The 23,266-nt window shown below is 38.0% G+C and overlaps 1 protein-coding gene across 1 annotated transcript in view; it reads left to right on the top strand.

Moving 5' to 3' along the window:
• Positions 1–23,266, top strand: part of LOC117289151 — a 59,519-nt gene that overhangs the window by 30,935 nt on the left and 5,318 nt on the right. The window contains exons 24-51 of the mRNA XM_033770147.1: positions 1,037–1,282; positions 2,432–2,728; positions 3,037–3,222; positions 4,060–4,180; positions 4,512–4,623; positions 5,660–5,930; positions 6,303–6,611; positions 7,724–7,914; positions 8,503–8,671; positions 9,157–9,312; positions 10,033–10,171; positions 10,534–10,736; positions 12,403–12,672; positions 13,188–13,303; positions 13,855–14,043; positions 14,532–14,600; positions 15,575–15,704; positions 16,205–16,366; positions 16,742–16,817; positions 17,314–17,440; positions 17,822–17,874; positions 18,629–18,755; positions 19,449–19,552; positions 20,031–20,133; positions 21,476–21,632; positions 21,966–22,032; positions 22,583–22,649; positions 22,953–23,032. Coding sequence (XP_033626038.1) covers positions 1,037–1,282; positions 2,432–2,728; positions 3,037–3,222; positions 4,060–4,180; positions 4,512–4,623; positions 5,660–5,930; positions 6,303–6,611; positions 7,724–7,914; positions 8,503–8,671; positions 9,157–9,312; positions 10,033–10,171; positions 10,534–10,736; positions 12,403–12,672; positions 13,188–13,303; positions 13,855–14,043; positions 14,532–14,600; positions 15,575–15,704; positions 16,205–16,366; positions 16,742–16,817; positions 17,314–17,440; positions 17,822–17,874; positions 18,629–18,755; positions 19,449–19,552; positions 20,031–20,133; positions 21,476–21,632; positions 21,966–22,032; positions 22,583–22,649; positions 22,953–23,032 — 4,297 coding nt within the window. The remainder of the gene's footprint in view (positions 1–1,036; positions 1,283–2,431; positions 2,729–3,036; positions 3,223–4,059; positions 4,181–4,511; positions 4,624–5,659; positions 5,931–6,302; positions 6,612–7,723; positions 7,915–8,502; positions 8,672–9,156; positions 9,313–10,032; positions 10,172–10,533; positions 10,737–12,402; positions 12,673–13,187; positions 13,304–13,854; positions 14,044–14,531; positions 14,601–15,574; positions 15,705–16,204; positions 16,367–16,741; positions 16,818–17,313; positions 17,441–17,821; positions 17,875–18,628; positions 18,756–19,448; positions 19,553–20,030; positions 20,134–21,475; positions 21,633–21,965; positions 22,033–22,582; positions 22,650–22,952; positions 23,033–23,266) is intronic.

Below are 23,266 nucleotides of genomic sequence, written 5' to 3' on the forward strand. Positions count from 1 at the left end.
ATTAAAACTCGACGTTTCGATCAGTATGCTCTGAGCGTCTTCTGGAGAATGCATCAAAGCCCTTTGATGCTTGCATATTTCCTTTAATATTGTATGTTTTTTAAATTGTGGCATCAGGAGGTTAAAGACACTGGACACTATTGTCAAAGACCAGTCTTCTCCTTTAGTGTATCTCAACATAAGCATAAAATAACAAACCTGTGAAAATTTGAGCTCAATTGGTTGTCAAAGTTGCGAGATAACTATGAAAGGAAAAAACACCCTTGTCACACGAAGTTGTGTGCTTTCAGATGCTTGATTTGGAGACCTCAAAATCTAATTTTGAGGTCTCGAAATCAAATTCGTGGAAAATTACTTCTTTCTCAAAAACTACGTCACTTCAGAGGGAGCCGTTTCTCACAATGTTTTATACAGCTCTCCATTGCTCATTACCAAGTAAGTTTTTGTGCTAATATGCAGTGTCCAGTAATTTCGTTTACTTTTTTTGTAATCCATCAGTGGTGCTACTTTTTTAAAACTTGTTTTTATGTGTCTGTATATGCTTTCGCTATCAGTGTTTATGTGTCTGTATATGCTTTCGCTACCGTTGTTTATGTGTCTGTATATGCTTTCGCTACCGTTGTTTATGTGTCTGTATATGCTTTCGCTACCGTTGTTTATGTGTCTGTATATGCTTTCGCTACCGTTGTTTATGTGTCTGTATATGCTTTCGCTACCGTTGTTTATGTGTCTGTATATGCTTTCGCTACCATTGTTTATGTGTCTGTATATGCTTTCGCTACCGTTGTTTATGTGTCTGTATATGCTTTCGCTACCGTTGTTTATGTGTCTGTATATGCTTTCGCTACCGTTGTTTATGTGTCTGTATATGCTTTCGCTACCGTTGTTTATGTGTCTGTATATGCTTTCGCTACCGTTGTTATTTTTGTACATGTACTTTGTATTTTTACCTAGGAAATTAATTAACAGAATTAAAATAAATGAAATGAAATAAAGCACTCTATAAATCCTTTGTTATTATTATTACTCTCTCCAGGTGACTTTCCCGATCACTGCATCAGTGACACTTCTCGCTGTAAGAATGGACTCTCTGTCTCACTGTGGGTCCGCCTCATCCAGGTGTCAGATAACGACACTCACTACCTCATTAGCTCTGGGGAGCAGGTCAGTCGTGGTTTCTCTATCTTTCAGAGAGATGTTGATAAGCTTGGAGCAGCAGTGACTGACGGAAGGCTTAGATGGATTGTTGAAGTGGACTTTACACCATACATGAAATATGAAGGTAATAATAATAATTTAATAGATGTTAAATTTGCATCGGGGGTAAAGAATCTTAATTTTTTTACTGAGTACTGAGTATACAGTGCTACATACATCGGTGTATTTATATGGGTAAAAAAAAAAAATAATAATAATAATAATAATAATAATAATAATAATAATAATAATAAACCATTCTGGTATAGAGCATATCACTGTGAAGTCCCTATGCGCTGTCAGTATTTTCCTACAAGGTATATATGGAGTGTTGAAGTATGAGGCCAACTCCATTACATAACAACATGTAATTATCATTATTATTGGTTTATTAAAAACATTCAAACTCCACAGCCGATGCTTGATTGAGTTTAAAATACAGAATTTTATAAAAATAGAAATACAATTTGTTTTTATAAATTGCAAATTAAATTGGCTTGTGCCAGTAACTTTAAAATAACAAAAATTGCACGGTTAAGCAAGTACATAAAAGGAACAAGGGATGGGGACAAATGGCATACGAAATGAGCTTCTGAGCGCAAAGGGAAGGTATACGTGAGGTAGTCACACTATTTATGAATCTGCTTAACGCTTCTCAGATTGTGTTTTCCTATTAGGGATTATTTTTCTTGCGTGGACATATTCCCTCCAGATTTTCGGCGGTATCTCAAAAATGCTACCACCTTTTGAAATTCTACTTACATATTTTTGATTGTGTACATCTTGTACTAAGGGAACCAATGTGTGGTGAAGAGGTTTTCAACTAGTGGTTTAAACCCGCGCTGAGGCCTGGTTCTTGATAATTTCACCGAGACGAAGTCGAGGTAAATTATCAAGAACCTTTAAACCACTAGTTGAAAACCGATTCAACACAAGGCCCTCGGGTAAACAACTCCTTATAAGGAGATGATGTGCACGTCGCACGTATAGCGTGATGTGGCACAACTGTTTCAGCCTTTGCTCTCGACCAATAGGAATGAAGAAACTGTCTTATAAGCGCTGGTGCAAGCGCCCGTGTCACACCCATGGTATAACACTTTTTACTGGTGTTATGTCATCCGTCAAACAACTCCTCGTGATGCCCTCTCGACCAATCAGAATGGATAAACTGTCCTAGGTATTTATGAATGTACATTCAAATCTGATTAAACCATTTTCTCTATATCTCTCACAGAAACTGTTTATAATGTCATCAGCAACACCAACTACACTGAATACTATGGCCCCTGGATGAACCTGGGTATTAAGTGGACCAAGAAAGATGGTCTGGGACTATTTAAAGATGGCCGCTTGGTTGCCATGGATCCCACTGGTTACCGCAAGTACAGGAATACGGATGAGCAGGCCAAGCTGGTTGTTGGAAGGAGGAACGATTTCTTAGAAAATGGAGCTAATTTCACATTTGAAGAAGTCGCAATAGTAGAGAGATCAACAGAGACGTTCGAGTATAGAGAAAAACTTGCTACAATCGGTAAGACTTAGAAAACATTGCTCTGTGATTTTCACTTTTTGTTCTCAAAAACTTGATGACTAGTGAGGCTGCAACTTCTATAGGATATGTACATCTTTATTCACATTGAGTAGGGATTTGTGTCATTTTTATTGTAAGGTGCTTTCGATAATTTTTGTGTGGAAAATGCACGGTATAAATGTCATTATTATTATTATTATTTTTATTATTGGATCGGCCAACAGCTTGAACTACATAAGGTATCAATGATATTGAGCCCTGGTGTTCAGTTTTTCCAACTTATGGTTTTGTTATTTTCTCCCAAACAGACAATGTTCAGTACTCTGATGCAGTGTATTACTGGAACCCCAAGGATCTGTTCCTCAGCACCTTTAAGATCTTATGGGAACATACTTACAATGACACAGTTGAACCCATTGGAGCTACACTAGATGTGACCATGCCTGATGACAACACAGTAGATCTTACTGGGGATTCTGCCTACATTAATCTAGGTATGGTATTAACTATTGAGATCAATTAAGAAATAAGCTTGATCAACAAGTGAAACATACATGTACTACTTGACTAGCTGCGCCTCAAATATAATAATTAATAATTTGGGGGGGCTTACTCGCAGCTAGAGCTGAATTGCGAAGGACGCGGCTACAACGTGTTCGAGAAGCAGGCATGCAAGGGCGCATTCAGCTGCCAGCCACATCAACCCATTATGACCATGGAGCACAGCCAAGATCGAAAGTGTTTGATTTTTTCCTGAGGGAGGAAAACCAGATAGTCTGGAAAACCCTCGTGGCACAGCAGAGAACCAACGCACAACTCAACTCACATATGGCCCCGACCGGTCACCTTGGTGAGAGGTGAGCGCTTTACGCACAAGCCAACCGTGCCACCTCAGTTATGACTTTGACATTAGTCGCGACTAATTTTTTAATCCAAAAGATCTGTTGCGGCATGTTGTTTGCCGCAGGCCCAATATATTAAAATTCGTACTGAATGGATTGAAGGATTTCTTTTACTGATGTCTGATTGTGTTTCGTAAGTAAATTATGATATCCTGAATAGTCGTGGGCGACACAATTGGTTCACCAAGCAGGAAGTCGTAACTATTTTTGGAGTAGTCGTGGCGGCACAACTAACCGAGTAGTTGAATAACGGTAGTCGGGACTCAAATAAGCAATCAAAAGTTGCAACTTCAACACTAGTCGCACTAGTCGGTCAGGCTTAATTAAGAACTCACTCCGTGGCAGTGAAGTTAATTTCGAGAAGTGCTTTTAAATTTTTAACCTGTTTTTATAAAAATGTTTGGTGTTTGTTTTCTTCAATCAACACAGGTGACTTTCGAGATGACTTTGTGAGCGACCCATCATTGACCCAGAGAGGATTGAGTGTTGCATTCTGGGTGCAATTATCATTCAGGAACATTTCCGTCAACTCAAGTCACTACGTTATAAGGTAGTCTGAAACCATTTGTCATCACTAATGCAAATTTAACAGCTGTTGTGTGGTACTGTACCCACTGATAACATATTGGGCTTGAATTCTCTTTTTGGTGTCTGGAAAGCTTGTTGTCTAGCAGAAAGAAAACAAATGTATGTTATAGAAAGGCATAGAAGCAGTTTGGGTACAAGTGAACGAGGAGCGATTACAAGTAGGATATTTCTGCTACTACAGTGGCAGATAGAATGTACATACATTGTACATACAATCTTCCTTGTTGTACCTACATTTTGTATCAGACTAACTTGGCTATTTGTATTATTAATGCTGAATATATCTTTTCTAGTTCTGGGTCCCAGTTTTCATCCACTGGTTTTGCAGTTTACTTAATTGAATCTTCCCTCAAGTTTATGATCGGTACCAATGAGACAACATTGACAATGGAATACTCACAAAACGTAAGTATTGAGGCCAATCTTTCCCTACCTTTCACATCTAGTGGGCCCTGGTTCAAATCCCACCTGGGATCAGAGCCTTGCATGAGGTTTGGGTTTTCAGTCACTGCCTATTTATTATTTGGTTTCTCCATTTATGGTTCCCCCCCCCCCTCATCTAAACTGACTGATGGTTTCTTGTTTCCTTATCACCATCCCGTTATTGGCACTTGCATTGTTAGGTCTGTAATAAAATAGATAAATTTAAACATAGTGTGACAAATTTTAAATGGAAAAAAACACACTTTCAAATCAATGGCGGCAGTGCAAAAACGTACCTTAACTTTCCCAAAATATTGTGTCTCGCACGAAAATGCTCCGACTCCAAGCAAAGAAATTGTATCTCGGCGCATACTTTTTTCGTGTTATAAAATAAAGTTGATCGCAGGTTACTCCCCAGCTCTTGCCGGTATGCATTTGTACTTCTGGGTGGAGAGAAGCAATAATGATAAAGTGCCTTGTTCAAGGACACAAGTGTCATGTCCAGGCCAGGATTCGAAGCCTCATTTTGTAAATAATTGTTTTTTGTGTACTTCCAAGCTATTTTACTCAAAATAATTATTAGCATAAAACCTTTCTTGGTGACGAGTAATGGGGAGAGGCTGATGGTATAAAACATTTTGAGAAACGGCTCCCTCTGAAGTGCATAGTTTGCGAGAAAAAAAGTAATTCTCCACGAATTTGATTTCGAGACCTCAAGTTTAGAACTTGAGGTCTCGAAATCAACCATCTAAACGCACACAACTTCGTGTGACAAGGGTGTTTTTTCTTTCATTCTTATCTCGCAAGTTCGATGACCAATTGAGCTCAAATTTTCACAGGTTTGTTATTTTATGCATATGTTGAGAAACACCAACTGTGAAGGCTGCTAGTCTTTGACAATTACCAATAGTGTACACTGCCTTTAAGTGGGATACCATGTAACTACATGTACAATATCAACGTAGCATACGTAAGTGCTACTGACACACGACAATATGTAAATATTTGATTCACCTAGGTCATACCAGAGGACACCTGGATTAACGTCGCCTTTACCTGGCATCAACTGGAACCCTTCCTCGGCTACATCAACGGACACCAAATAACTCCAACCTCCTCCTCAATGGAAACACCGGTCGATCTCAACCAGAATCAAACTAGTACTTTATTAACCCTGGGAAGGAGGAATGATTTGGAGTCTGACTTTGCTGATTTCAAGATTCATTCCCTGGTTATCTGGGATAAGTACATTTACCCAAAGAATGTCCACAAGCTTCTAGGCGTTACAGGTGTGTTTAATAGGGAAGGCGTACGTTTGGTAGTCATTCTTAAAATGAATGCCAACAAAAACTTATTGGTTAGAAGCCTACAGCAGCTTACGATAGTATAGAGCATTTTGAGAAACACTTCACTTTGAAGTAATGTGGTCAAGTTAAAAGATGTCAGTTGTAATGCCCCAAAATTTGAATCCACAATGTAAAAAGCAGTACTGTCATAAAAGTTCCTCAGAGCATGCCGATTTTGATATCTCAAAAACGCGACCACTGTTTGAAACAACTTTTACACAGGTTAGTTTTAGTCGTTTATTTCACTTGATAACTTGATGGAAAAATAAATTGTAAATGTTACCACTAACCCACTGATGCTTATTTCTCATTTAGATATTGAGTTATACTACCTACATCAAGCTGACTACTACTGGTCCATGGATCCACCTCTAACTAACATTGCAACCTTCTCCAAGACCTCATCCTCTGGGGTAACCTACCGAGATGACCGTCACCACTTTGCCCGAAGCCTCTACACTGATGGGTCGAGTGGATGGGTCAAGCTTGGCAATCTAGAGAGTACCTGCCTTGCTAACCCAGCTACATGTACCAATGGATTCGCTCTGGCCATGTGGATGAAGTTTAGTGATATTCCAGCTCTGGAAGGACGTTGTCTGTTTACGAGTGGCGCTGATTTGCAAAGTAAGTTGGTTTACATTGTACCATAGTATCAGGTCCCTGAATAGATCTATTAAGTAAAATAACAAGTTCTTATAACGCATTTCACAATAACCATCTCAATGCGCTTTACATATTACATAAAGTGCCTGGTCATTTGTCCAATACCATTCCTTTCATCTTTCTCAGCTCTCTTGGGAGTATACAACCTGGGCAACCGTAGCGTTCCCAAGGCTGAACTTCCTACACACTACTAGTGCTGGGCGAATAGTGAAATTTTGTTATTCGGATACCGCTGGCCAACTATCCAAAATTAACCGGATATTCGAATAGTTTTTTTGTCCCTAGAGGGCACTATTAAAAAAATATATATATATATATATATATAAAAAAATTTAAAAAAATTGCCGCTAGAGGGCGCTGTTCGTTTGAGAATGAGATCTTATGGGCGGATTGATATTAGTTTTAGACAGTGTCACTCGGTTCATTCATTAAAATGACCGGATCTAATTTAAAGATGGCGATTTGCTTTTTTTTTTTATCGTGATTGACTCTACGTGAAGGAAAACTTTTGTAATCTTTGAACAAAATACGTCAGAAATGTCATTGTTTTAACTCTTCACGGAGGTGAGCATAGTTAAATACTTAATTTATGCTGTTTTATGCTGTCTTAATAGAAGTTTCATAAGGATTCAGACAAAACATTCATATCAGTTGTCGCCCGACATCCGTGGATATTCGGATATTAAAGAATATCCGGTTACTTGGGTGTAATTACAGAACTATCCGGTTTATAAATAGCTATTCGCGACCCTATGCGGATATCAGGTTAAGAAAAAAAAGGCATTCGCGGTTACGGATAGGAAACCCTATTCGCCATTAACCGGATATTCAAATAATTGGCCCAGGCCTACACACTACCAACCTCTACCGTTGCAGTTACCCAGTTATACCCCTGGGTGATGAGAAGCAATTATAGTAAAGTATCTTGCTCATAGACACAAGTGCAATGACCGGGGTTCGAACCCACACTCCAATGACTTTAACCACCAGAACTTGATTATGACGCTCTAACCCACTGAACCATGACACCCCATAGTATTTACACCTCTGTGATACTTTCTCGTTGTTATTAGATGAGAAGGGAATAGTGTTCAGCCAGACTCCAGACGAGCTTCAATTCCAAGTCAGCGACGGCACTTATACATGGCTACTCACATTCTCTGAAGATCTGTACACATTCAATGAGTGGCAATACGTAGCTATGGTCTGGTCTCCTAGTGCTGGGTTAGCTGTCTACCTCAACGGTCAAGTTATAGCGACACAGGTAAACTAATATCAGTAACACAATATTATTTATTTATTTCTTATTTACCCTGGGGAAACCTTTTAGTGAGAACACTGTTTTTCGAAAGGTGCCCAGCATTAAAAGATCTTTTAAACATTTTATAAAGACAAGATGAGATAAGATAAGAACTTTGTTATCCCACACTGGGGAAATTAAAACTGGCCTTGATTTGAACAGAACAGACAAAAACACTAAACATTTTATAACAATAAGCAGAAAGATTGATTAAAAGAAACAATTAGTTAAAAATATGTTTCAGGTATGGATTAAAAAATATCCACAACAATAACTATATACAAGGTTAATTGTACACAAGAGAAGTCCTTAAAACTGACAACTCGGAAAAACAGAGCTATTTAAAATCATTGTAAAAATGAATTGCGGTAGGGACAAAGGAGTTTTTGTAGCAGTGTGTCCTAATTCTATGTAGCAAAAGGTGATCCTCTCGTTGACGACTTAATAAACACACAGGGTAGCATATGTTGAAATTTTTTTAAACTTAATTAACTCTGTCTAAGATTTCAAGGTATTTTCTAAATTGTTATTCTCTTTTCTTCAATTACTCAGACACTAAGCACCAAGAGCAAGAGAACGTCTAATACCTACACTGATCTTATACTTGGCAAATGTGCAGATAATACCAACTATGCCCGAGCGTATTATGATGACGTCATTCTGATGCTGCCCTCTACAGGCCAATCATTGCCAACTGCTGAGCAGCTTCATGGTGATCCAAGTAAGTTCTGGTTTGATCTTTCTTCGCAATCAGTCAGGGATAGAGCAGTGAGAAATAACACTTAACAACAGACAAAGTCAGCATTAATCGACTACAGCTTGGGCTTTAGTCGGGCACCATGACAGACAGGCAACATGTCTTCATCATCACAGTGTCTGGAGCTCATTAGCAGTCTAGGTGCCACTTTTAAGATTTTGACTACAATTTGAGAAAGACTTTCAGACATTTCATATTTTTGTAAACAAAGTTAGCAAAGAACCATTTTTCTCAGAATGATGCCATCAGATGTTTGGGATGTTAAAAAATGTTGCACTGGAAGGGTTTTGAATACAAGTTACATCATTTTAACGAGAGGTTAGAGACTTGTAATTGTTTCCTCCCTTCACGTGAGGACCAGCTATCTGAAAATGAGTACATCACAAAATTGAGTTGATCATCTCTTCCTCTTCAACTCTTAAACATTTATTCTCCACTTAACCCATCAGTTTGCCATGGTTTCCTATCATCCGATCGATACTACAACCTAACGTCAACCACAAATGGAGTAGTCTTATCAAGTACCGAACCTTCCGTCCGTGGGGATGGAGATGGTAGTACCCGAGCTGTCTCTACCCACCCTGGTAATGGATATGTAGATGTTGGTAAGTTGACTTAGCAATTAATATTGGTAATGGTAGATGTTTACACGTAACTGCTTGACCACAGAGCCAGCCTGTTTAATTACTTTAAAACTGACTTGGTAACGAGCATTGGAGAGCTGTTGATAGTGTAAAACATTGTGGGGAACCACTCCCTCTGAAGTAACATAGTTTTTGAGAAAGAGATAATTTCTCACCAAAATAATAAAAGACTTATAATAATAATAATAATAATAATAATAATAATAGTAAAAATTTATATAGCGCCATATCCATCGAAAACAATGCTCCATGGCGCTTATACAGAGAAACATTTAAAATATAGATAATCGGCAAAAACAACAAGATATAAAAATAAGTTCAAGCGAACAATGACAAGCAATTAAAGAAATTAACAATATACAATGAAAAGATATAAAATATACAATAGGAGTATGCACAATTTAAAACTGCATAGAGATTGTACAAACAGACCAGCTGTGACCCAATAAAATTGTAAAAAGAGACATTCACTAAAACTCCAGGGAAACAATATTACCAACAAGGGTGTTTTTTCTTTCATTATTTTCTTGCAACTTCGATGACCAATTGAGCTCAAATTTTCACAGGCTTGTTATTTTATGCTAATGATGGGATATACACCAAGTGAGAAGACTGGTCTTTGGCAATTACCAAACGTGTACCTTCCCTTTAATGAGTCTTATCTTATTTGTGTCGTTATAGGTGATTTCAACAATGTGTGTCTGAGTAGTCCCTCATTGTGTCAATCAGGAGTCACCTTCTCAGTCATGGTTAAACTAATTGATCTAGAGAATCTACAAGACCCTGTGACTAACCCAGAAGGAGTTGCATACATCCTCAGGTAGGATTACCGTCACAAAGAATATATGCGGTTTAATTGGATGTTGTGGTTGAGCAACTGTTTCTTTAAAAAATATGCTTGTTTCTACAAGACAACGGCCACCAATTGATTTCAATTGCACAATGTATTTATATATTGAATTACATGTATATTGTTGGTCCCATTGTTACGCCTGTAAAAGAACTTAGTGTCAACTCTCTTTTTTTGATGTTTGTATACGATTTTGACACCCAAAGTGACACCCAGGATAGGCACGTGTGAGTACGCTGTGCGTACTGCAAGGGGCTTATATAAGAAGTCACTATTATTATGACTATTATTATTATTATCATTATTATTATCTTGTGATTGATTAACACTAGCTCCGGAGCGCAGGGGGGCATCTCCACAGGTTTTGCTATCTATGCTGATAACACCTCCATAACCTTTGAGGCTTACGATGGAATAGAACAATGGATGACTACTCATCCATATAGCTTCGGAGAGAACTGGACTAGTGTGGCTATGTCATGGGATGCTGAGTATGGGATCACTGCATTTATTGATGGTATAGCAATGATTGAAGGTAAATAGAGGCAATAATAATAGTAATATCAATCGGTTTTTATATAGTGCTAAATACACCCGGAGGGCGTCTTATAGCAGTTCCAACATTATTGCCCTTGGTCACTGGGCCATTTAATTCATTCTTTAAACCATTTTGGCTCCCTGTGGAGTATACAGCTTGTAATGCAAAATTGTTGCTCCTAAGCTAAATCAATTGGGGAGGTAGTTGCTCCTAAGCTAAATCAATTGGGGAGGTAGTTGCTCCTAAGCTAAATCAATTGGGGAGGTAGTTGCTCCTAAGCTAAATCAATTGGGGAGGTAGTTGCTCCTAAGCTAAATCAATTGGGGAGGTAGTTGCTCCTAAGCTAAATCAATTGGGGAGGTAGTTGCTCCTAAGCTAAATCAATTGGGGAGGTAGTTGCTCCTAAGCTAAATCAATTGGGGAGGTAGTTGCTCCTAAGCTAAATCAATTGGGGAGGTAGTTGCTCCTAAGCTAAATCAATTGGGGAGGTAGTTGCTCCTAAGCTAAATCAATTGGGGAGGTACTTGCTCCTAAGCTAAATCAATTGGGGAGGTAGTTGCTCCTAAGCTAAATCAATTGGGGAGGTAGTTGCTCCTAAGCTAAATCAATTGGGGAGGTACTTGCTCCTAAGCTAAATCAATTGAGGAGGTACTTGCTCCTAAGCTAAATCAATTGAGGAGGTAGTTGCTCCTAAGCTAAATCAATTGGGGAGGTACTTGCTCCTAAGCTAAATCAATTGAGGAGGTAGTTGCTCCTAAGCTAAATCAATTGGGGAGGTAGTTGCTCCTAAGCTAAATCAATTGGGGAGGTAGTTGCTCCTAAGCTAAATCAATTGGGGAGGTAGTTGCTCCTAAGCTAAATCAATTGGGGAGGTAGTTGCTCCTAAGCTAAATCAATTGGGGAGGTAGTTGCTCCTAAGCTAAATCAATTGGGGAGGTAGTTGCTCCTAAGCTAAATCAATTGGGGAGGTACTTGCTCCTAAGCTAAATCAGTTGGGGAGGTAGTTGCTCCTAAGCTAAATCAATTGGGGAGGTAGTTGCTCCTAAGCTGAATCAATTGAGGAGGTAGTTGCTCCTAAGCTAAATCAATTGGGGAGGTAGTTGCTCCTAAGCTAAATCAATTGGGGAGGTAGTTGCTCCTAAGCTAAATCAATTGGGGAGGTAGTTGCTCCTAAGCTAAATCAATTGGGGAGGTAGTTGCTCCTAAGCTGAATCAATTGAGGAGGTAGTTGCTCCTAAGCTAAATCAATTGGGGAGGTAGTTGCTCCTAAGCTAAATCAATTGGGGAGGTAGTTGCTCCTAAGCTAAATCAATTGAGGAGGTAGTTGCTCCTAAGCTAAATCAATTGGGGAGGTAGTGCTTTCTACCCTACCAGCCTGGCTTATGATGGATTATACCCAAGCCTACATTCGTATGGACTGTAAAAGGGGGGTAACCCTGTTTCAGCCCTAGGAGTAGGTGGCAACGGCCCCTGGAATAAAATAATTGTAGCCCACACCTTGAAGTGGCCTTCAGGCCTTGTGTGTCTGGCGACTTGCATAAAAAGAATAAAAAGAACCATCTCTGCCGGAATTTCCCTTATTTTGCGAACACTTGCGTGACTCGCGCAGTCCATTACCAGCGCCCTAATCCTATACAATCTAACTTTCCTTCCAAACACAAAGCTGCACCTTCTACCATGATGCCAGTCACTACTCCGTTCAACTCAAGTACCAACGCTACCAGTAACGCAACAACGACCGCCTCACCCAACGCTGGATTACAGACCCCCAAGACAGATACCTTTACGCATCTACACCTTGGCAAGAGGAATGATGAGAGTAAGGGGTATTTAAGAGCAGAGTTTGCAGACTTTGCTGTATGGTATTATCGGATGGATAGTGAGGATCCAGATGTTGGCAAACGGTTTAGTGGACAAGAGTGCCCAGATATAGGTGAGGATTTTACATATCAAGTCAGAAGTCACTATGTCTCAGTTGTCTTTGAAAAAAAAAATTTCAATTTGGGAGTCATCTCTTTGACATCTTAACTCTGAACTCGCTTTGTATTAGCAATTTAAGATCTGAAAAGTGCACCTTGGCGTAAATCACCCATTAAAAGCAGAACCGAGTTTGCCAATGACAAACTCAGGTCGGACTTACGGGTTTGGGAATGAGCAGTTTTCAACATGATGTTTATTATCTGATCAAAAGTTCATGAGGCGTAAACATGTGGTTTAGGGTGTCACTGCATGTGAGTTTACTGACACAAATATAAACAAAACAATGTGAGTTAATGAAAACAGTGTCAAATAAATCATAAAAACAAACCTAATATATCTCTTGAGAAATCCAAAACAAACATGAGGACTTTCTCTGTGCTCTTCCGCATTTTCGTTATTTAACACCAGCTTCTTGAACATGGCTGTTTGAGTCTGGATAATGCAACATTTCCTTGCGATTGTTTTCAGTTGTTACAACAAATCATGCGGAACTAGACAAGTACTCAGTGTGGACTGGAACCATTGAGTGTGACTTCCTACACAAGGCTGACTGTACAGGAAACTTGGATGAACTTTTTGAAGTGGTAAGTTTGCTTTTGGTAAGCGCCCTCTTGGAGAGATCATAAGAAGGTTGCCGGCCCATCTTTCATCATTTAAAAAAAATAATAAAAATATTATGAAATATTACCCATGTCACAAGGCCAGATGGCCACTTCAAGGTGGGGGACTAATACATTTAACTAATTGAGGCTGTCGACCCAGATCAATTGCCACCAGGGGCACAATGCAACCTACTCCTTGGGCTGAAACAGGGTTACCCCCTTTAAAAAACTGTAAGGATATAGGCATGGGTATCATCCACTAGGAGCTTGGTTTGTAAAGCAGAATGCACTATCTTCCTAACTTTTTACAAAGCATTTATGGTTAGGTGTTGAGACCGTGTATCAAACCCTCACTCTGCTGCTGAGAACAATGGAGCTTGGGTCCGGTGACCTAGACCGCTCAACCACAAAATGCCTTACCTTTAAATCGGCGGTAAAACGCTAATTCTTAATATCTGGTCAACAAGATTGCCATTGGAACATTTAAACTGAATTCTTTAATTAAATCTTGCATCTTTACTTTCTTTATTCAGTTTTACTCCGAGGACGGTGTTGATGACTACTTGTATGGCATCATCATCCAGCGTCTTGAGAATTACACGTCTTCTGAGATGTATTTAACCAAAGATGAGATGGAGATGATTGTTATCATGATTGATAAAGTCATTAATCGAGAGTTACCGTCTGAGATGAATGTCACTGATGCTGAGACAGATCTTCAGGTAAATGTCATCAGACAATAAATGTAGGCTGCACTCAAGAAGTAACGCTTCAGTGTTTATGCACTTTGACCTTTACTAGAATTATGCAGCAGCCATAAGTACCATTACCAGAGACCTGGGTCCAATGTCTTGGCTCTGCTTACCGATAGCAAAGAATTAGCGCTTGCTGAAGCCGAGAATTCTGTGCTTAGATCAAGCGTGTGTCACGGGTTAGCGGGAAATTATTGCTTGTACGTGTGCATACTCCATGTTACCACTTTAGGCATTCTTCACATAGGCCTACACAGCTAGTGCAGAAAAACTAGTACTTGATAAGTAGTTTCACAAGCTCTGAAATCCACTCTGTGGCAGTTAATAGCAAGACAAGTTGTCAAGAACAAATCTACACAGCAAAGTATTCATACATACACATGGTGTAACTGCAAACTGAATATTATACTTTAGACTTCCTTTTTTCTTTATCTTTGCTTATTTGTTGTCTTCTACAGAATGTCTTGTCTGTGACGAGTAATTTATTTGCCTCCGATAGAAAGAGACGTTGGGTCAGCATCCAACAGGTGAGTTTAATTCAGGATCAAGTTTGATCGCTAGCTAGACCACCTCATTCAACAGTTATTGCTTGCACAATGGGTATTTGCGACAACGGTCTATGATATTGTTCTAGTGCACCCTCAGTGTTGCTCAGTTTCTTTTTTTTCTTACACATTTTCTTTACAAGCTTGTTTTTGCTGCCTTTGCACCACAATGTCCATAGATTTTTATTAGACTTACCAAGTTTGAAGATAATGATAGTAGAAAGCTTCCCTTAAAATATTACTTGCTAAGGTTCTGTAGTTTTTGAGAAATGAGTAAAACACTGTCATGAAAATACGTTTTTTATGCTAAAATAATTTTGTGAATTGTTTCACCCATTTCTCAAAAACTACAACACCTCAGCCAGTAATGTTTTAAGTGAAGCTTTCTACCATCATTATCTTCAAACTGTGCAAATGTAAAGTAAATCTATGGACATTGGGTTTGGATACTTCTTGTAGGACACAAAACACAATGTCCACAGATTGACATTAAACTTCCACTCTTTGAAAATATTGATAGCAAAAAGCGTACCTTAAAATATTAGTTGTTGAGGTGCTGCAGTTTTTGAGAAATGAGTAAGACAATGTCATGAAAATATGCTTTTACATGCTAAAATAATTTTCGTCTGGTGATCACTGAGACGAAAATTATTTCCATGACATTGTTTTACTCATTTCTCAAAAACTACAGCACCTCAGCAAGTAATAATTCCAGGGAAGCTGTCTACCATCATTATCTTCAAACTGTGTAAGTTTAATGGAAATCTTTGGACATTGTATTTTTTGTCCTACAAAAAGTACCTTAACCCTTTAAAGCGGGGAATGAGCAATTTAATTTTCTCTTGGTAATTCTCTCTGTTTTGTTGGGAGCATGATCCTGGCCATGCTCCAATGTTTATCTGGTAGGGATAAATTTAAAGAACCCCCCTTTCTCTTCAATGTTTATTTTCTTATAGTCTCAAGGAGGAGCTTCGTCACTGATCAAAGGTATCGAGGAGTATGGTTTGAAGATTGCTCATCGACTTATCACTCCAGATGGTCAACCAAATAATAATGTGACTGTCACGATAACATCGGATAACATAGGTATGCACTAGTACTTTTTTCTAAACTGTTGAATATAATACCTCCTCTTCATGTGTTGCCTTACATATCTCAACTTAGCATGTTGAGCACCTTGAGCACGCTTCTCAGATTTTTTAAGGGTTTTTATACATTTTTTTTTAGATCTTGCCTATAAATCAGCAATTCGTTGAGAAAAACCTATCTATGAACCTACCTTTAAAGTAAACGCAAACACTATTACAGGGATTTAATAGATGGAAATTTGCATCTGGGATACAGGATATTTATTTTGGTTTTACCCCTGTACACCTGTGTGTGTAATCACTGTATATACTCAGTACTTTCTTAAGCTACAGCACAGTGTATGTGAAAACAAAAATCACAGGCATATTACTGGGGTGGAATGCAAAACTATGACCCTTGCAATTCTAGAGTAGTGTCGTACCTTAAGACCACTGAGATTGCCCGGTAGCTAGAGGTTTTATGAATCTAGAGAATGATTATTGTTGTTCTTTTGACAGCTCTTCATATTGAGCGATTTGATCTTGAGGATTTGGATCAAGAAACCGGACCAGTCTTCCCTCGATATTCAGACCCAGCTTTCTCTACAATCAACCAATCATGGAGTCAACCTACAGACACCATCCAACTCCCTAGGAACTACTTTGATTTTACAACAGAAAGTAAGTCTTAAACAAGTTTTGTTGCCGTTTATTTTTAGCAAATAGACACTGTATTCCAATGAAACATTCACATGTCTATTCAAGTCCGTAATCTTGGCATTATCTTTGATTCGTCACTATCCATGGAACCCCACGTGACAACAATCTCTAGATCAGTTTGCATGTCAATCCGTATAAACATGGACACATTCGGAAATATCTTGACAAACACACCACTGAAATACTTGTTCACGCTGTAACTTTTAATGTATCTTCCTTTATTGCCCATAAATTAGCTTTACGTTGACAAAAGCAAACCAGCCTATGACCCATCCTTTGATCATTACCAATTGTAAATTACAAGCGCTTTTTTTTTCTTTTTCTTTTTGCCGACAGAGACTGGAGGGGCTGTCCTAGTTGGTGTTATCTACAACACCGTCACTGACTTCATGCCAATAGAATCTACTCAAAGGTAAAGATAAACTACTTCTCTTATACATACACATTCTTAATAACTCTTTAAAGCCATTATACACTTTCGGTTAACAGTATTGTCCAAGTCCCACACTTCGTGTATCACAACATATATATAAAATAACAAACCTGTGAAAATTTAGGCTCAATCGGTCATCGGAGTCGCGAGAAAATAACGGGAAAACCCACTCTTGCTTCTGCGCGTTTCGCCGTGTCATGACATGTGTTAAAAATAAATCCGTAATTCTCGCTATCGAGAATTTATATTGTTTTAATGTTTTCTCAAAAAGTAAAGCGTTTCATGGAACAATATCATCATGGTGACGTCCATACACGTACAACGCACAGGCGTTGTGCAGTGGCTACAATTTGCTTGTTTTCTTTTATTTTTCGTTTCCATTGTTCAAAGTTGAGTGGCTTTGTCTTACATGTACGACCTTTAATATACTTGAAAGCAGATTCTGAATCTTATATTTCTTAATTTATTTTGACAGTGAGTTACGCAGTAGTTCAGATCTTCGTGAGATGAAACTGACAAGCCGAGTGATCTCCTTGACTGTTGAACCGAAACTCAGGAAGAATCTTTATAACCCTATCGAGATAACCATGAGTAATATTAAGGTAAACTAATTGTTTGTATTACACACAGTATTGTAGCCTTTTGTTTTTTCCACAACTATATACTCATTTTTCATTGTTTGAGCTGCACTAATTTTTCATTGTTCTAGTTGCCCTCATGTCATCGTAATTGTTTTGAAAAATTGCTGCTCTAGATATGTTTTAGGGCGTGGCCTTTAATTTTGAATTATTTTGTTTTGCTTTGTTGTTTCTGTTTCGGTTTTATAGTCCTATGATTCGCCTTGTAGTGTATTTTCTGATTGCATTGTTAAGGTGGAATAACAAAAAATAGTAAGACTAAATTGTTTTATATAAAGCTTTTTCTATTTCATATTTTTGAGTGATCATGTTATCCGATCTGAATTATTTTCTTCTCACCAACAGGAAAGAGAAGATGACATGGATGCAGTTTGTGCTTTCTGGGACTTTGACATGCCGTAAGACTTCTCACATTACTCTACGTCGTTCCAGCATTTTTGTACCTTTTTTGAAATAAGTGAAACTGGATTAACAAGATCAGTCTCTCGATGTGGAAATACTCTCTTTGGTTTTGGAACAATTTGATTTTTTTTTATCCTGTATAAATGTAGATGTGTACAATAAAACTAATATGTGATAATTTCATTTTAAATGGTGGTCGTATCTTTAAGATATCGCCAAAAACCTGGAGTGGCTGTTTCTATGCAGGAAGAATCACAGAAACATTTCTCAAGTGATGCTACTCGGATTCAAATTTGGGGGCAAAAAAAATGATATTCTTTTACAAAACCACAATACATTGAAGTGAAATGTTTCTCAAAATGCTTTATACATATATACTAATTGAAAGCTGCTGTAGGCTTCTAACCAAATGTTTTTATTGCCATTAATTTTAAGAGCAGTTACCATGGTTACCCAACGTACCTTCCCTTTTAACACCAAAGAAACCAGATATAAGACACTGGCCTGATAAGCCATCTTAGCTCAAAATGGACTTTAATTAAGGGAATCATTGTGTGGTGAAGAGGTTTTCCACTAGTTGCGTGATGTGGCACAACTTTTTCAGCCGATGCTCTCGACCAATAGGAATGAAGAAACTGAAGAAACAGGTGCAAGGTGGCGTGTCACGCCCATGAATTAACACTTTTTACCGGTCATAAACAATTTTTTTTTACATATTATACTTTCACTGATCATTTTGTTTGCATGAAGGAATACAATCAATGGAGGGTGGGATACAGAAGGATGTGAAGTACACTCTAGTAACGAAACGCATACTGTTTGCTATTGCTATCATTTGACAAACTTTGGAACCCTTATGAAACCAATTCAAGTTGAGGTAAGTCTGTTTGGTCTTAAGTCTTCCCTACTGCAGTTTATTTCTTGATTTCATTAAAATAATAATGGCCTTGCCCAGGTCTTTATACAATTTGTTATGAATGCTTTTTTTGTTTTATATATTTGTTTATGTACAGGTGTATCTAGTATTTCTTCTTCTTTGTGATATCTTGGGAGAGATGTTGGATTATGTTCTAATTTCTGGCTGTTTATTAGGATTTTGCTTTGTTTTTGTAGTAACTTGCAAATTCTCTACTCTGTATGTTTCCACAACCGGTTAACAGTCTTTGTAATAAGTAATTTTTGTATTGCAAGAAGGGCCACATTTCATAGCACTGCTTAGGGGGCGATGAAATTTCCATTTCATAGTGCTGCTAACCATAAGCACACAAAAAGGCATGCTAACCTTCCTGCGCTTACCGCACGAAAATGTATGACGTCACAATGCAAATTCATGGTGAACGCGCATTATGGCCGCCCAATTTTTCTACTTACTGGTGAAATACGCTTGCACCTTAGCAAATTTGTCTGCTACAGTAAGCACAACAACTTGCTTACCGTTAAGCAGCACTATGAAATTGGGTCCAGGTCATATCAGTGTTACCCTCAATCCTACCGATCATGTTTTGGGTTTTGAAACCGGAATAAATAAAGAGGTGCATTTCTGTAACTGACTATTTCTGTGACTCTGTAGGTACCAAGTGAACATGATGCCATTCTACAGTACGTGTCATGGGCTGGTAACGGACTCTCAATGCTGGCTCTTATATCCCTACTGCTTGTCTATATCTGTGTCAGGTATTAAACATTACATTCTAAAAATTATATCAATGAATGTAAATTATTTGTGTCTTTAGTAATTCATTAAAAGTTATTGCTGACATACATATGCCATCATCTTTAGTATTAGTAATTAAAATTTATGGTCAAAGTTTGAATGAAAACTCAAATAATCCAATGGTTCAAGACTTATTTAGCAATGCTACACTATAGCCTTGCAAGCGGGGGGCTAAGCCATAGTTTGGGGTGTGGCTGTATAATTTAGTGTTAAACTCATTTGTGCATCTTTAGATTCCAACTTGGGGGATGAAAGCAAATTAGGGTTCTGAGCGGCTGGGGTTTCTCCCCTCCCCCCAATGACTGATGAGAAGACCTGTTGCAAGATTAATACTGTCCTATGAAAAATCTATTAGCTGACCTAAGCAATTTTTTATAACTTTATTTAGAAATTAAAATCACATTTTATTATGATGATTTTGTTTTTCGTTTCTGACAGCAAGTTACGTACGATCGTCAACGTGATTCACATCAATCTTATAGTAGCGATGATGCTAGCAAAGGCTGCTTATCTTATCATTCCAGTCGTTAAGCAGGATGAGGTAAGGCGCTTAGCTTAGTTCAGCGGCCATGGTTTATCATAAATCAAGCTTAGCAATTGTGCAATTTTAGCTTCAATTAAGTGATGTTTTAAGCTTTGCGTGGCGAGGATTAAAATTGTAGTTGTAAACCTGGGGGTGCAACCATGAAAACAAAAGTGTTGGTTCTGAAAAGAACTAATTGATCTCGATTTTGTTGTCGTGGTGTGGCCAAGCGGTTAAGTTCATGTAGTTCACCAGACCTAAGCTCCGGTGCTGTCAGTAGCAGAGTGCGGGTTTGAATCCCGGTCATGACACTTGTGCCCTTGAGTAGGGCACTTAAAACCTTAATTGCTTTGTATAAAAGTTGGGAAGGTAGTGCATTCTGCTCTACCAGCCAGGCTCTTGATGGATGACTACATCCTTATACTTTGACATGTGACTTTATTATATCTTTCTTAAAGTCACCTGGAAATAGAATTTTTTTTCCTTCAATCATAAGTGTATATGCTTACGAACAATAAAACAATTTTTTTAGTAATTGATTGTCACGATTTATATGTTTAAAAAATATATAAAGTTGTTTGGGGGGCTGACTCCGCCTACCCCTTTTGTGACGTCAATCGAGGCAGACTTTGCCTGCAATGCGTATAGTAAACACACGTGCAAAGTACATGTACGTCCAAGTCGTGAGTTGGTACGTTTCAAAAAGTGTTTTTCTGCATTCAGCAGCAATACACCTGGTCGGCATTGCCGGAAAAAAAAAAAAAAATCTTTTTTTGAAACGTACAAACTCACGACTTGGTTCGTACATGTACTTTGCAATTGTGTTTATTCTACGCATTACAGGCAAAGTCTGCCTCGATTGACGTCACAAACAGCGCCCTCTCGGGTCGGGGTCTACTCTTAAATTTGTAAATAACATAAGAATTGATTTTTTAAAACCTTAGTTAACTGTTTATTCACATTCCACTCATCAAAACACATATATTAGTGACAAAAGCTTTATTTTGAAAAAATACCACTTCCAGGTGACTTTAATCAGTTTGCCTATAAATAAGCAAACTACATGTATAACTCCACCTTATGCCTTAAACCTGGTTCATACTTGTTTGCCATGCGAATGCGAAGTTAGTTTTGACGTCTCATGGCTGTTTTCGCAGCAAATGTTTTGCAGCGATTTGAACACAAGTCAACTGATGCAAACTATTCATTGCGAATATGTGACGTCAAATTTGGTATTGCGTTTGCATTTGCAGGAAGTATGAACTGGGGTTTAGTTTGATAATTGAAAACACTTTAAAGTAAAAATTATTTTTGTTTAATTTTGCTAATGTTACTATTTGATCTTTCCTTCGCTCTGTAGACTGCATGTACCTCCATTGCAATCATTCTACATTATTTCTACACTGCATCATTCGCTTGGATGCTTGTTGAGGGAATTCATCTCTTAGTTGAAGTTAAGAATCCTGTCGGCAATTACTTCAGACAGAAGTCTCGATATTACCTCATTATCGGTTGGGGTAAGTCTCTTTTGTTTAGTTGCAGGGAAATTTTTACAGGTATTTTTTGGGCAGCTATTAACACTGCCAGTGAAAATAATTATGGGTAAAAACCAAAATTAATATTCTTTATCCCCGATGCAAGTTTCCATCTATTACACAAGCATTATTATAATTAAATCTTTTTGAAATGTCTTTCAATACATGCTTTAGTCTCACAATGTGAAAAATTACTTTTGATCAAGACAAAGTAACACTGATTTCCCCCTTCTTGGTGTTTTGAATCCACGTTAAAGATGCATTCACTTTGAAGAATTCAATGAATGGAATGTAACTTTGTAATTTTTATCCCAGGTTTGCCTGTCATGATTGTTGGTGTGACACTCTCCATTGCATTTGAAAGTTACGGCACTGCAGACACGTAAGTTCAAACCACCACCTGTAGATTTTACCAAACTTTTCCTAACTTAGGATTAATTGTAGGACTTGGGACAAGTTAATTTCCGTAACCATAGATGTAGGACACGTTGAACCTGTCCTTAGTCAGGACTAGTTACTCGTCTCAGCTTGAAATAGGATTAATCCTAGCATTTCGTTAAATCGGCTGCAGTCATCTTGCTTGATTACATAATGCAATTCTTTGCGTCAATTTAGTCCATATTTGTTTATCTTCAAGCAAACTCGAATCATTATGGTTGGTTGATCCCTAGTCAACAGAAAGTGATATGGACCTAAACATTCTTTCAATGATTTTTTTTTACTGCGATGACCAATTTTGACGTCACAAATTGGCAACAAATAATTCGCAATAGTTGAAATGTGCTCCTGCGAAACATTTGCAGCGAAAACTTTTGCAGCGAAAACAGCCATGTGACGCAACCACTGTATTACATTCGTAGGGAGTAGGAAGTATGAACCAGGCTTTAAACAAATAAATGAACTCCATTTTATTTGTTTGTTGATTGTTTTAGATGCTGGGTATCTATTGACAATGGAGCTGTGTGGATGTTTGTGGGACCCTGTATTTTCATTATCCTGGTAAGTTTGCTGTCAGATTATTACACTAATTCAGCTACTACATTTTTATCACTACCATGGCTTAGTTTCTTGTTGCTTAACAATTTTCTGCCCAGCACAAATGAACAGGGTAGTTGATTTTCCATCAATAACTTGTATATTCATTAGACAAAAAATGCTTCATAAGTTCTGAATTTGCTACGTTAGAACTTCAACTCTATCATGTCTATACATTTTGTATTCAACATACGTCGGTTTCCTTATAAAATAGTGGAATAATTTGATCTTAGTTTTAAAACCTTTTTTATTTTTATGTGTTTGTAGGTGAATTTATGGATCCTTTACATTGTATGGAAAAACACCCAACAGTTGTCCGACATGTACGAAAAGACAAAATTCCACAGGTAAGATAAGACGACATCTAGTAAATCTAGTAAATCCATTGTTACGTCTTTGTGAACTTTTAGTTAACTAATTTCATATAAACCAAGATTTATCAAGCTTTGAATATATGCCATGTCATGGCTGAGGGGTTAAAGGAACACGTTGCCTTGGATCGGTCGAGTTGGTCTTTGAAAAGCGTATGTAACCGTTTTTTTTAGAATGCATATGATTAGAAAGATATTTTAAAAGTAGAA

Source organism: Asterias rubens, chromosome 4 (genome assembly GCF_902459465.1).
Source record: "Asterias rubens chromosome 4, eAstRub1.3, whole genome shotgun sequence".
Classification (NCBI taxonomy): domain Eukaryota; kingdom Metazoa; phylum Echinodermata; class Asteroidea; order Forcipulatida; family Asteriidae; genus Asterias; species Asterias rubens.